The sequence below is a fragment of the Drosophila novamexicana genome, unplaced genomic scaffold, assembly GCF_003285875.2.
Source record: "Drosophila novamexicana strain 15010-1031.04,08,12 unplaced genomic scaffold, DnovRS2.1 tig00004554-arrow-pilon, whole genome shotgun sequence".
Taxonomy (NCBI): Eukaryota; Metazoa; Arthropoda; class Insecta; order Diptera; family Drosophilidae; genus Drosophila; species Drosophila novamexicana.
The window spans coordinates 1,113,024-1,123,297 of NW_020825051.1; the positions used below are offsets into that span (position 1 = coordinate 1,113,024).

A 10,274-nucleotide genomic window follows, 5' to 3' on the forward strand; every position below is an offset into this window, starting at 1 on the left:
GTTATAATAAATCTGGAATGCGCAATACAGGCTGCATTTACCAGCACTGTTTTGCCGGTGCTGTGAAATTAAGAGTCGCATTACGGAGAATATATCGAGTGTGTAAAATATATCGAAACAACACGTGTGTGTGCGTTGTCCAATTCCATGCCTTTTATTGTGACTGCAACGAGTTAGTCGTTGCTAGATTTTTGTGAGAAATAATAAAGAAATCGTGAAATAGTCACTAAAATGACAGAATTACAAAAGTTGACCGATGCCATAGTGCATGAGTATCTAAAGACAAAAGACAAGAACCTAGCAAAAGTGTTTGAGCAGAAAGCAAAAGTGGTAAGTTGTAGTACATACGTTTTTTATTTATTTTTTTTATGCAATGCATTTTGGGTGCATGCGTGCGCATGAGACTACCGCTTCGGCCAATATCAAATGTGTGCAATCGATAAATTGTGATTTCCATTAGGAAGCAAATGCCGCCTACTAAATGGTTTGGCACCTTTCAATGCGCCATGCTGAAAGCACGTGTTCTCATAACCCAACAACTTTTCAGTAATGCTTTTCTTTGTGCATTTGTAGCCCACTGTGGGAAAGAATACGCCATCGCTGACAGAAATCTTGGCTTTTTATCAAAGCAAAACCTCACAAAAGATACCGCCTGTGAAAAAAAGTAAATCGGACAGTGACGACAGCGATAGCGACGAAGATGAAGTCGAGGTCAAAAAGCCGACAGCCAACGGAAACACAAATGGTAATTCTGCTAAAAATGCTGCCTCCTCTAGCAGTGAAGAAGACTCTGAGGAAGAGCAGCCTATAAAAAAGTCACCAGTGAAGGCTGTGCCTGCAAAGAAGGCGGCTGCATCTTCAAGCAGTGGGGACAGTTCTAGCGACGAGGAGCCGGCCAAAAAAGCAGCTCCTGCTGCTGCTAAGAAACCGGCGGCCGAGACGCCCAAGCCCACATATACCAGTAGCGAAGGCAGTGACTCTGATGAGGAGGAAGAAGAGAAGAAGAAACAGACGAAACCAGCGGCTGCTCCTGCAAAGTCGCCAGGAAAGGCAGCTCAGCCCAAGAAGGCCGCTGCATCCTCCAGCAGCGATGACTCCTCCGATGAGGAGCCAGCTAAGAGCGCTACTGTCGTTAAGCCAGCTGCCAAGCCCACGATTAAGAAGGCAGCAGAATCTAGCAGCGAGGAAGACAGTTCAAGTGAAGGAGAGCCGCAAAAGAAGGCACCAGCAGCACCTGCTAAGCCGGCAGCTAAAAAGGCTGCATCCAGCAGTAGCGAAAGCAGTGACTCTGAAGAGGAGCAAAAGAAACCAGTAGCGTCTGCTAAGACACCGGTAAAGCCAACTCCTGCCAAGAAGGCGGCCGCGTCCAGCAGTGATGAGTCTTCCGATGAGGAGGAAGCGCCAAAGGCTTCACCCATTAAGGCCGCGCCGGCCAAGAAAGCAGCAGACTCTAGCTCTGAATCCTCTTCAGATGAAGAAGCGCCGCCCAAGAAAGCGGCAGTAAAGGCTCCCGTGACGCCAGCTAAAAAACCCGCGGCCAAGGCTGATTCTGAGGACTCATCCGAGGACAGTAGCTCAGAAGATGAAAAAGCTGCAGTCAAGCCCGCTGTCAAGAAGAGTGCTGCACCAGCTAAAAAGGAGGACTCTTCATCCGAAGATGACTCCGATGACGAGGAGCCAGCCAAACCAGCAGCCAAGCCAGTTGCAAAGGCGGCGGCCAAAAAGAATGACATTTCCGATAGCTCCTCTTCCGAAGACGATGAGCCGGCAGCTAAGAAAAAACCTGCACCGGCCAAAAAGCAGGAGAGCAGTGATAGTGACAGCGACAGCGAAGAATCGGGCGAGGTGAAGCCCAATAAGCAACAGCCAGCGGCCAATGGGGCCGGCAAAAAGCGCAAGTTCAGCGGAGGTGATGCGGACGAGGCAACACCCAACAAAAAGTACAACAATTTTGTCAAATCGGGCGAACAACAGGTGAGTTAGCCAACATCTAAGGGAATGGCCAGAGCAAATGCAAATATTTGAGTTTTCGGTGATTCCGATTTGAATTAGTTTTAATAGTTATAAAAAAAATGATTGAGCGGGTTATATTCGGTTGCTTTGCGCTATTGAAGTCTTTTTTTTTCGAAGACTTCGACAGATTTAAAAGTCGACCATGACTTCTTAAATACGTGTACCTTATGCTAAGCATTAAATATTAAAAATAATTTACCTGGCAAAATATGGGAATATAATAAGTCTTATCCGAGTTCCTCGGCTAATATTCGAAATACGAAATTTGAGCAGGGAGTGCTTACCTATAGATGGGATTGAAGTCAATGAGGAGAGTTTCGAGCCCAGAAAATTTAATAGTTTTTGACAATATTAAACTATTTCTGGTCTCTCATAATGATTTCAAGGATGATGCTCGGATCATTGTTAGTTCGTTCTCTTCTTTCTCGTTGCCCTATGTATATAGGCTTACTCTAGACACGTTTTGTTTTATTTCGCGTTCGATATACAACGATGGCTTGGACATAAGGAGGAGCAAGTTTCATCTGAATGTAAGGATCAGTCAAAAACGGAAATAATACCAATTGAAGTTGAACTGAACATCTCCAAAGGTTCAGGTTACAATTTGGTGATTAGTCAGTCTTGCGGACAAGCATTTGTATATTTATATATACGGATTTATTTCCTTGAGGGACTGTCCATTGGAATACTATAAGGACACTGTCTGCGCCCAATCTTTAAACGTATTTGGTACTCAATTAACCATGTTAACTATTTGGCAAACACACAGCAGCACAATGGTTTCACCTCCACGCCCAACAATGCCAACAACAACAACAACAGCAACAACAAACAGTTGAACAACAGCAGTGGGGGACGTCGTAGATCGCCTTTCCGACGTGTACGGACCGAGGAGGTTCTCGTGGATTCACGCGTTCAGGACATGTCCTTTGAGGCAAAGGTAAGTGCCACAAATGCATTTGAGTGTGGCGCGCAGTTTGTTGGTGCTGTGTGTGTGTGTGTATGTATGTGGGACACAAACATATATACAGCTGCCCGTTGTGTGGACGGGTAGGTTTTAGTTAGGCAGTGGCAGGGGGTTACACACAAATTAGCAAAAGCACCTTCCAAACTCAAATCATTTTGTGGCACTTGCTTTTTCCTTATCTGAATTTCTATTTGCATTTGCCATTTGCTGCAGGGCTTGGCTAATTTGTGTTTAACCATTTTGTGGTGCTTTATTCTAGGACGGCGGTGGCTTCAAGAAGTTTAGTAATGGACCACGTGGACGCGGAGGCTCTGGCTTTGCCGGCCGTCCGGATCGTAGCAAGTGGGACAGCAATAAGCAAAACGGCGAGGAAGGCGGCGAGCGCAAGAGCTTTGGCGGCTTTGAGCGAAAGTCCTTTGATGGACAGCGCGGTGGACGCGGTGGTGGTGGCGGTCGTGGTGGTTTCGGTCGTGGCGGCGGCGGCGATCGCGGTGGTCGCGGCGGATTTGGACGCGGTGGCGGCGATCGTGGTGGACGCGGTGGATTCGGACGTGGTGGCGGCGACCGTGGTGGACGCGGTGGCTTTGGACGTGGTGGCGGCGGACGCGGCGGTGGATTTGGCAATAAATCTTTCGATTCGGCGTCAAAACAAAATAAGAAAATTACTTTTGATAACTAATATCTAAACTAGTTAAGGCATTTACAAAGCACACGACGCCAGAAAACCAACCCATAATAGGATACAAGCAATGTGGAATAGCGTTCCAATATTTTTGACAATATTTCAATACCATTATTATAGAATGTAATTTCTGGATTTGGTGTTGAATGGAGTCTACAACATACACACACATGCACACACAAACACGCAAAACAAAATATTTGTTATATACAAAATAATAATACAAATTTTTATATAATATATATATATTTAAAAAAAATATAGAAAAATGCTGCCGGTTCTTGGGGAGAGCGCGCCAATAAGGATCTAAAATTCACGCGCGGCAAATCCTTCAAACATGAAAAGACCAAAAAGAAGCGCGGCAGCTATCGGGGCGGTCAAATTGACACGGGCGTCAATTCAATCAAATTTGACTAGATTTATGTTACCACATAACATATGCATATTTTAATACATAAACTTATAAATATTTAGTTTGTAAAAAGCCAAACCAACCCAACCAAGCAGAGTGTAAAGCACAACTTGGTTTATAGCCCATCGTCAAGTTTTCAATATTATGTTTATTATCGACTCTACTTGACTTGACTATCTTATGAACCGGTTTTCAGTAAACCTTTATAAAAACAATGTTTGATTTTCCAATTGAATTTCGTTGGACAATCTTTTCTTTTACTTTGTAAATTCGATTATTTGTTTGCTTTACTGAACATCGGTGCATAAAAATAAAATAATAATACAAAACAAAAAGAACGCATAAAACTTAATTATTATAATAAGTTGCTCTGCTACATAAAACTTATGCTTGTAAATCAAAAGCTAAAAACAACTACAAATTTAGTTGATAGAGTGAAAACGTGAATTATGTGTAATAAACGTATGAAACAACAATTGTGGATGGCTTATTTACAATGCGTCTGCAATCCAATTGACAACAAGGGTGACTATAGCCACAATTATAATTACTTGATAGTACTGTATAATTTGGGATTTGTGTGCGAGTCGTGATGCTGTTTTCATGGGATTCGATGGATTAAATTCGCTGGTGATGCTTGGAGCTTTGGCAAACTCTTCTGCTTCTTTGGTCAAAACAAGACTCCTGCGACACCTCTACAAAACACATGAAGATTAAACTAAATTTATGCATTTACAGTATTTCAATGGGAAAGTACTAACGGCATGGTTATCAATCTTTGGTGAAGGTGTATATTCAGCAGCTCCATTGTACGATGTCTCCCAGACCATTTTATCGTCACAATATAACAATTCGAACAGATCCGGCAAGCTATCCGTTTGTGTAGCAATCGATGTGGAGCAGGGATTAGAAGACGAAAGTGGATGGTGTGGAGCAGCCATTATGTGTTATTTTATAAAACTAATTATTAAATTTCTCATGCAACTTGAATATGCTTAAAAAAATAAACTGAACGCCTGCTACAACTAAGCTGAGAAAAACAACAAAAAAAAGGAACACGCTTCATATATGGAACTCATCTAGCAAGTCTCCAAGTGGATTGCCTAAAATAAAAGGCATTCGGGTAAATGCATGGTGTTAAAGTCTGAGCACCTTAGAACCGAGCCGAAATTCAAGCATTAATTATCGTGCATTGAAATAACTGTAAAAAGTGAATTTCAAATCATCAAAATCTGGTTTCATTAGTGCGGAAACCATGTTTCATGAATCGCTAGAATAAGTTCGAACTTAGAACCGAGTATTTGTGTTTAAATGACATTCTTTGCTAAATAAAATATAAACGTCAATATTCATACACACATATAAATTTTATATAAATCACACTTAACAAGCTTAATATCGGCTGCTTCAATTGCACTCACCTTTGGGCAATGCAATTAAAAATTTAACAATAATTTTGAATTTATATATTTATTTGAATGAACTTCAATTTTGTGTTTATGTAACTTTGTATTTTTCATATTTGTTTGTTCACATTTAGTATTCAAGTGGTATTGTCATGTAGTTTGCTTGTATGTATAGTGTATGCATACTTTGCTATATATACATCAAGCTGTATATATAGGTATATAGCAATAGTAACTACGTGTAACTTTATTGCGTTGGCTATGACAACAAAGCAGATTCAAATCAAATAATTATGAAATTATATAATTAAATAATCACAATCGGTTCAAAAACTTTACTTTGTAATTAAAAACATATTTTATAATTCGAGTTACATTAGGTTTCTGTGTGTGAGTTTTAAATGTAATCAGCATATCAATTTTACAACATCTTTCGGCATTTGGTTGTTCGCGGCGAGAAAAATACAGCAGAGATTTGATATATCATTTAACTACATACAATTGTGTCGGTTAACTAGGGGCTGTTGGGGAGGAAGGTACGTGTTAAAAATAGTTCAACAAAATACATATACATTCCCTTTATATTTATAAATGAGTTAGTAGTTAAAATGAGATTCCTGTCGTTTTCTAATTTGCTCTCTTCTATCTTAATCGCACATATACGGATAATTTATGTCGCGCAGAGGCACAAATGTCTCTTTAATAGACTGAGGCGACGTCCAGCGAAGTATATAATGCGGTCCACCTGCTTTGTCATTGGTGCCCGACTTGCGGCCGCCGCCAAATGGCTGTTGACCCACTACGGATCCAGTGGACTTATCATTGATATAGAAATTTCCAGCCGACATTTTGAATTCCTCCAAAGCACAGTTGATAAAGCTTCTACAAATCGTAATTGTATATATGTTAAGAGTGATAAGCTTAGTGTTTGTCGATTGTTGACACTTACTCGTCCTGTCCAAACACAGCGCCGGTCAGTGCAAATTGGGTTGAGGTATGCACCAGTTTCATGGTATCATACAAATCGGAATCCTTATATACATAAATAGTAATCAGGGGTCCAAAGATTTCCTCAGTCATAATGCGATCCTTGGGATCCTTGGATTGCACTATGGTTGGATCGATAAAGTAGCCCTTGGCGTCGGAATAAGTGCCACCAGCAAGGATCTCCAAATTAGGACTCTTTTTGGCATGTTCAATGTAGCCTGTAATGCGTTTAAATGCTTTGTCATCAATAACAGCCGATGTGAAGGTGCTCATGTCCTGCACATCATCGATCTTGAGCTTCTTCACTTCGCACAACAGTCCCGATTTGATCTGGAGGCAAAAATAAAAGCGATATTATACCGAGCATTTATTGAAATTATACCCCAAATGCTTACATCCGGCCATAACGACTCCGGCACATACATGCGCGAACAGGCGGAACACTTCTGACCGCTATACTCGAAGGCTGAACGTAATGTGGATGTAACCACCGACTGCACATCCGCTGACGAGTGCACAAAGTGGAAATTTTTGCCACCACATTCTCCTATAAGGCGCGGAAAGTTAACATATTTATCGAGGTTGTCACCGACCTGCTTCCACAGTCGATTGAATGTGCTGTGTATTGAAACGATTTCAGTTATGAAAATCAATAAAATGTATCACACAAAAAGAGTACTTACGGCACTGAGCCGGTGAAATTGATTCCCGCAAGGTGGGGTGAAGCGGTTATAGTATCCCCAAAGACTGGCCCATCCGCAGGCACAAAGTTGACCACCCCATCGGGCACGCCAGCTTCGCGCATAATATTGAATATACGCCAATTGGACAGGAGAGCCGTGTCCGAGGGCTTCCACAGCACAGCGTTGCCCTGCAGCGCACAGAAATAGACAATGAAACAAGTCGTTGAAAGAATATTCAAGAATATACCATCAATGCGGGCGTGTAGGCCAAGTTGCCGCCAATGGCGGTAAAGTTGAATGGACTGACTGCGGCTATAAAACCATCAATGCCACGATAACGTAACGAGTTCTTCGTGACCTTCAAGTCCTCGCTAATGGGTTGATACTTGACGCACTCCTTAAGAAAAAAGGCGTGAATTCTGTGGATTCAACAATAACAAGGTTATTCAAATATATATAGAAGAGTGACGTAAAGAATTATGAATTGTAGACACGAAAATATGTAGGAGAACCTTTCTTGAAACGGAAAATAAGTTTCGACAAATATTATAGAAAATCCATGTTCTCACCGTATAAAATCGATAAGCTCGCATGCCGCGTCGATTTCCGCTTGTATGACTGTTTTGGCCTGTCCCAACATGGTTGCTGCATTCAAGGCCTGACGATATTTGCCCGCCATTAAGTCCGCAGCATGCTCCCAAATCGCTAAGCGCTCAGATAGCGGAACACGATCCCATTTGACCTGTGCTTCCACTGCCGTTTCGATAGCCTTCTCCAAGAGTTTCTTGTCAGCGTAGTAGAACTTCGCCAGCTTGTGTGCGTGGTTATGCGGCATCACCTGATGCATAACCTTATCCGTTTTGTACTCCTTGCCGCCAATAACAATGGGCACCTCCTCACATGTTGCGGCGGTAGTCTCCAGCGCCTGCTTCAGTGCCTTGCGCTCCGCTGAGTCCTTGCGATAAGTCAAGATTGGCTCGTTGGCAATAGTGAAATCTTTCAGTTTTGGTTGCACGACGACGCTGCCCAGGCTGCGTAGGGGCAGGGAAATTTTAGTATTAAGGAGGTTACTTAAATCATAGATATAATCACACCTTCTAACGGCGGTTTGTGGTACAGCGGAACTGGCAGTCAGATTACGCACGAATCGCAACATCTTATAGCTGGGAATGGTTTAGGCTCGTCTGGGGTTTGTCTCACTTGTCACTTTGTTATGTAAAAACCAAAATGTTGTTGCTCTGTGAGATAACGGAAAAGTACACAAACAAAAAGTTTCATTAATTCCATTTATAGAACAGCAACGTTTATCAGCAACCTTGAAATGTTCATTGGGGGTCTGACTCTGGCAGCAGGCGAAACGACGCGTGATTACACTTGATAAGCAGCCAAACGTGAGACACACCCACTTTCAACGTTGAAGATAATAAAATACCAAAACAAATCAAATTTGCATTTACGTATAATTACAATGTCTCGTGCGAAAGCAATGCCAACTGGGCAAGTGTTGTGTAAACGTCGAATTTCTTTTAAAGCTTTTGAGACACAAATACACACGCGAGTATTTGCAAATACGTGTGCGCACAAATACTAAGGTAGCGCCAATTTTTGACAAGCATCAGCTGTTTTTTCAGTGTTGCGGCTGTGGAAATTTCCAATTGCCGAAACTTGTCCACTAGAAGGGGTGGGTAGGAGCACAGTGTGTGCGCCGAAAGTTCTTGTTGTTGCTTTTAAATTTAATACGAGGGTAAGCCGAGCGTGTGACAGAGAACGAAAATGAGAGTGAGAGAGCCTATAAAAGCACCCTAGAAGTGTCTATAAAAATGCGAAGACAGCACTTTCCACTACTTTTGTTGTATAGAACCTGGTAGATGTACATATGCCCGATAAACACATTTATGGGCTTAACTATATGTATGCACATACATATATATTTGTGTGTGTATTTATATTTTGCTTATGTAGTTTATACTAATTGATTTTAAGCAATGAGTCTGTCGGCAACTTAAGTGCATATTTAATATACATACATACATACATATGTTTGTGTGTATGTACTGTCACAAGCGGTCACAATTTTTGAGGCCAACTAAAACATGCGCACAACTGAAACGATGCTCAGTTGCAAGCTAGATATACAGTCACAGTAGACAGACATCAACACACATACATATACGCTAACACAACCGCAATTTGAATGCATTTGTTTTGTTGTATGTGGCCCCATTACGCAATGTTATGTTTTTGCACTGACATTCACTTTTTATGCATATGTACGATATTCCATTTGGCACTGAGACTTAAATTTTACTATTATTTATTTTAAAGTCTGTTGCAGTTTTAAAACAATCAATTATCGCTTACTTTGTGTTCTTTTGCGAACGGTGTGGGCAAAAGGCACGCGAAGTCTGTATTTGTTTGGCCTTTACGAGACTACCTATGTATCCATCCGTTAGAATGGTGTGTTTGTGTGTGTTTATGTGTGCTCATTTTTAAATTTTAATTTCTTTGAACAGCTGATACCAATCGATAGTTTTGGCACTAGTATCTATTCTCTAGATTGCATTAAAGTAGATCAATTTTACCATTTATTTAGGGTAATTCCTTGTTTACGTTAACTGGCGTTAACGACAAAAACCAGATTTTTACGATAAATCGATTTTAGCGTCGGAGAGTAACGTTACTGTGTAAAAAAATTAATTGTTGGCAATTGAAAGTTCCCGGCAACAAGCTGCCGTCACGAATATCGATAGTTGTGCGATATCGATGCATATTCGACGTATTTAAACGTGCTCTTAAAGATATTGGAAGATTCATGAAAAATGGCCACTTTTCACTTCATATATCACATTAAATTAAGAAATTTCTCAATTAACTAAGAGAATAAACTCAGAAATATATCGATGTATTGGCAAAATGTGTCCACCACTTGGTAATACATTTTGCAGCACTGCCATTTGTTATCGGATTCTTAGTTTTTTGGCGGGAAAAAGTTATTCGTGCGAGTAGTATTTGCTGCAAGTTCTTCGGGTTATTTTTAAGTTACCAAATATCATAGTGTTGCTTATATTTTATATAAAATGAATGAATTTAATACTACAACACAATCAACTTAATTACGATACTT

At 41.0% G+C, this 10,274-nt stretch overlaps 3 protein-coding genes across 7 annotated transcripts; 1 reads left to right on the plus strand and 2 right to left on the minus strand.

Moving 5' to 3' along the window:
* The first annotated feature begins 35 nt into the window (after positions 1–35).
* Positions 36–4,550, plus strand: LOC115769412 (nucleolar protein dao-5). Of its 3 annotated transcripts, none has more exons than XM_030714220.1 (4): positions 36–330; positions 574–1,974; positions 2,783–2,953; positions 3,240–4,010. In XM_030714220.1, exons 1-4 carry the CDS (start codon positions 232–234, stop codon positions 3,657–3,659), a joined length of 2,091 nt encoding a protein of 696 aa, XP_030570080.1. In that variant the 5' UTR covers positions 36–231; the 3' UTR covers positions 3,660–4,010. The 3 variants fall into 3 exon arrangements, with proteins under 3 accessions (XP_030570080.1, XP_030570079.1, XP_030570078.1); XM_030714219.1 differs by having other exon boundaries at positions 42–330; positions 3,927–4,550; XM_030714218.1 differs by lacking the exon at positions 2,783–2,953 and having other exon boundaries at positions 47–330.
* Positions 4,496–5,079, minus strand: LOC115769415. The gene is made up of 2 exons (XM_030714222.1): positions 4,836–5,079; positions 4,496–4,769 (listed from the first exon to the last, which is right to left on the minus strand). The coding sequence occupies exons 1-2, from the start codon at positions 5,013–5,015 to the stop codon at positions 4,566–4,568; spliced, it is 384 nt and encodes a 127-aa protein (XP_030570082.1). The 5' UTR covers positions 5,016–5,079; the 3' UTR covers positions 4,496–4,565.
* Positions 5,080–5,552: 473 nt separating this feature from the next.
* LOC115769684 (delta-1-pyrroline-5-carboxylate dehydrogenase, mitochondrial) lies at positions 5,553–9,606 on the minus strand. Of its 3 annotated transcripts, none has more exons than XM_030714602.1 (8): positions 9,512–9,606; positions 8,245–8,388; positions 7,720–8,181; positions 7,398–7,569; positions 7,151–7,338; positions 6,863–7,085; positions 6,430–6,797; positions 5,553–6,362 (listed from the first exon to the last, which is right to left on the minus strand). In XM_030714602.1, the coding sequence occupies exons 2-8, from the start codon at positions 8,304–8,306 to the stop codon at positions 6,128–6,130; spliced, it is 1,710 nt and encodes a 569-aa protein (XP_030570462.1). In that variant the 5' UTR covers positions 8,307–8,388; positions 9,512–9,606; the 3' UTR covers positions 5,553–6,127. The 3 variants fall into 3 exon arrangements, with proteins under 3 accessions (XP_030570462.1, XP_030570464.1, XP_030570463.1); XM_030714604.1 differs by lacking the exon at positions 9,512–9,606 and adding an exon at positions 8,618–8,794; XM_030714603.1 differs by lacking the exon at positions 9,512–9,606 and adding an exon at positions 8,466–8,570.
* Between the last annotated feature and the right edge of the window lie 668 nt (positions 9,607–10,274).

What these genes read in the sequence shown, in the direction of transcription:
- LOC115769684 (XM_030714602.1), bottom strand. Translation starts at nt 8,306, where the DNA reads ATGTTGCGATTCGTGCGTAATCTGACTGCCAGTTCCGCTGTACCACAA. An exon ending in GAGCTTATCGATTTTATACG is followed by an intron (nt 7,570 to 7,719) that starts GTGAGAACATGG and finishes TTGAATCCACAG; the next exon opens with AATTCACGCCTTTTTTCTTA. An exon ending in GCTGTGTTTGGACAGGACGA is followed by an intron (nt 6,363 to 6,429) that starts GTAAGTGTCAAC and finishes TACGATTTGTAG; the next exon opens with AAGCTTTATCAACTGTGCTT.
- LOC115769412 (XM_030714220.1), top strand. Translation starts at nt 232, where the DNA reads ATGACAGAATTACAAAAGTTGACCGATGCCATAGTGCATGAGTATCTA. An exon ending in TTGAGCAGAAAGCAAAAGTG is followed by an intron (nt 331 to 573) that starts GTAAGTTGTAGT and finishes GTGCATTTGTAG; the next exon opens with CCCACTGTGGGAAAGAATAC. An exon ending in TCAAATCGGGCGAACAACAG is followed by an intron (nt 1,975 to 2,782) that starts GTGAGTTAGCCA and finishes GCAAACACACAG; the next exon opens with CAGCACAATGGTTTCACCTC.
- LOC115769415 (XM_030714222.1), bottom strand. Translation starts at nt 5,015, where the DNA reads ATGGCTGCTCCACACCATCCACTTTCGTCTTCTAATCCCTGCTCCACA. An exon ending in CAAAGATTGATAACCATGCC is followed by an intron (nt 4,770 to 4,835) that starts GTTAGTACTTTC and finishes TGTGTTTTGTAG; the next exon opens with AGGTGTCGCAGGAGTCTTGT.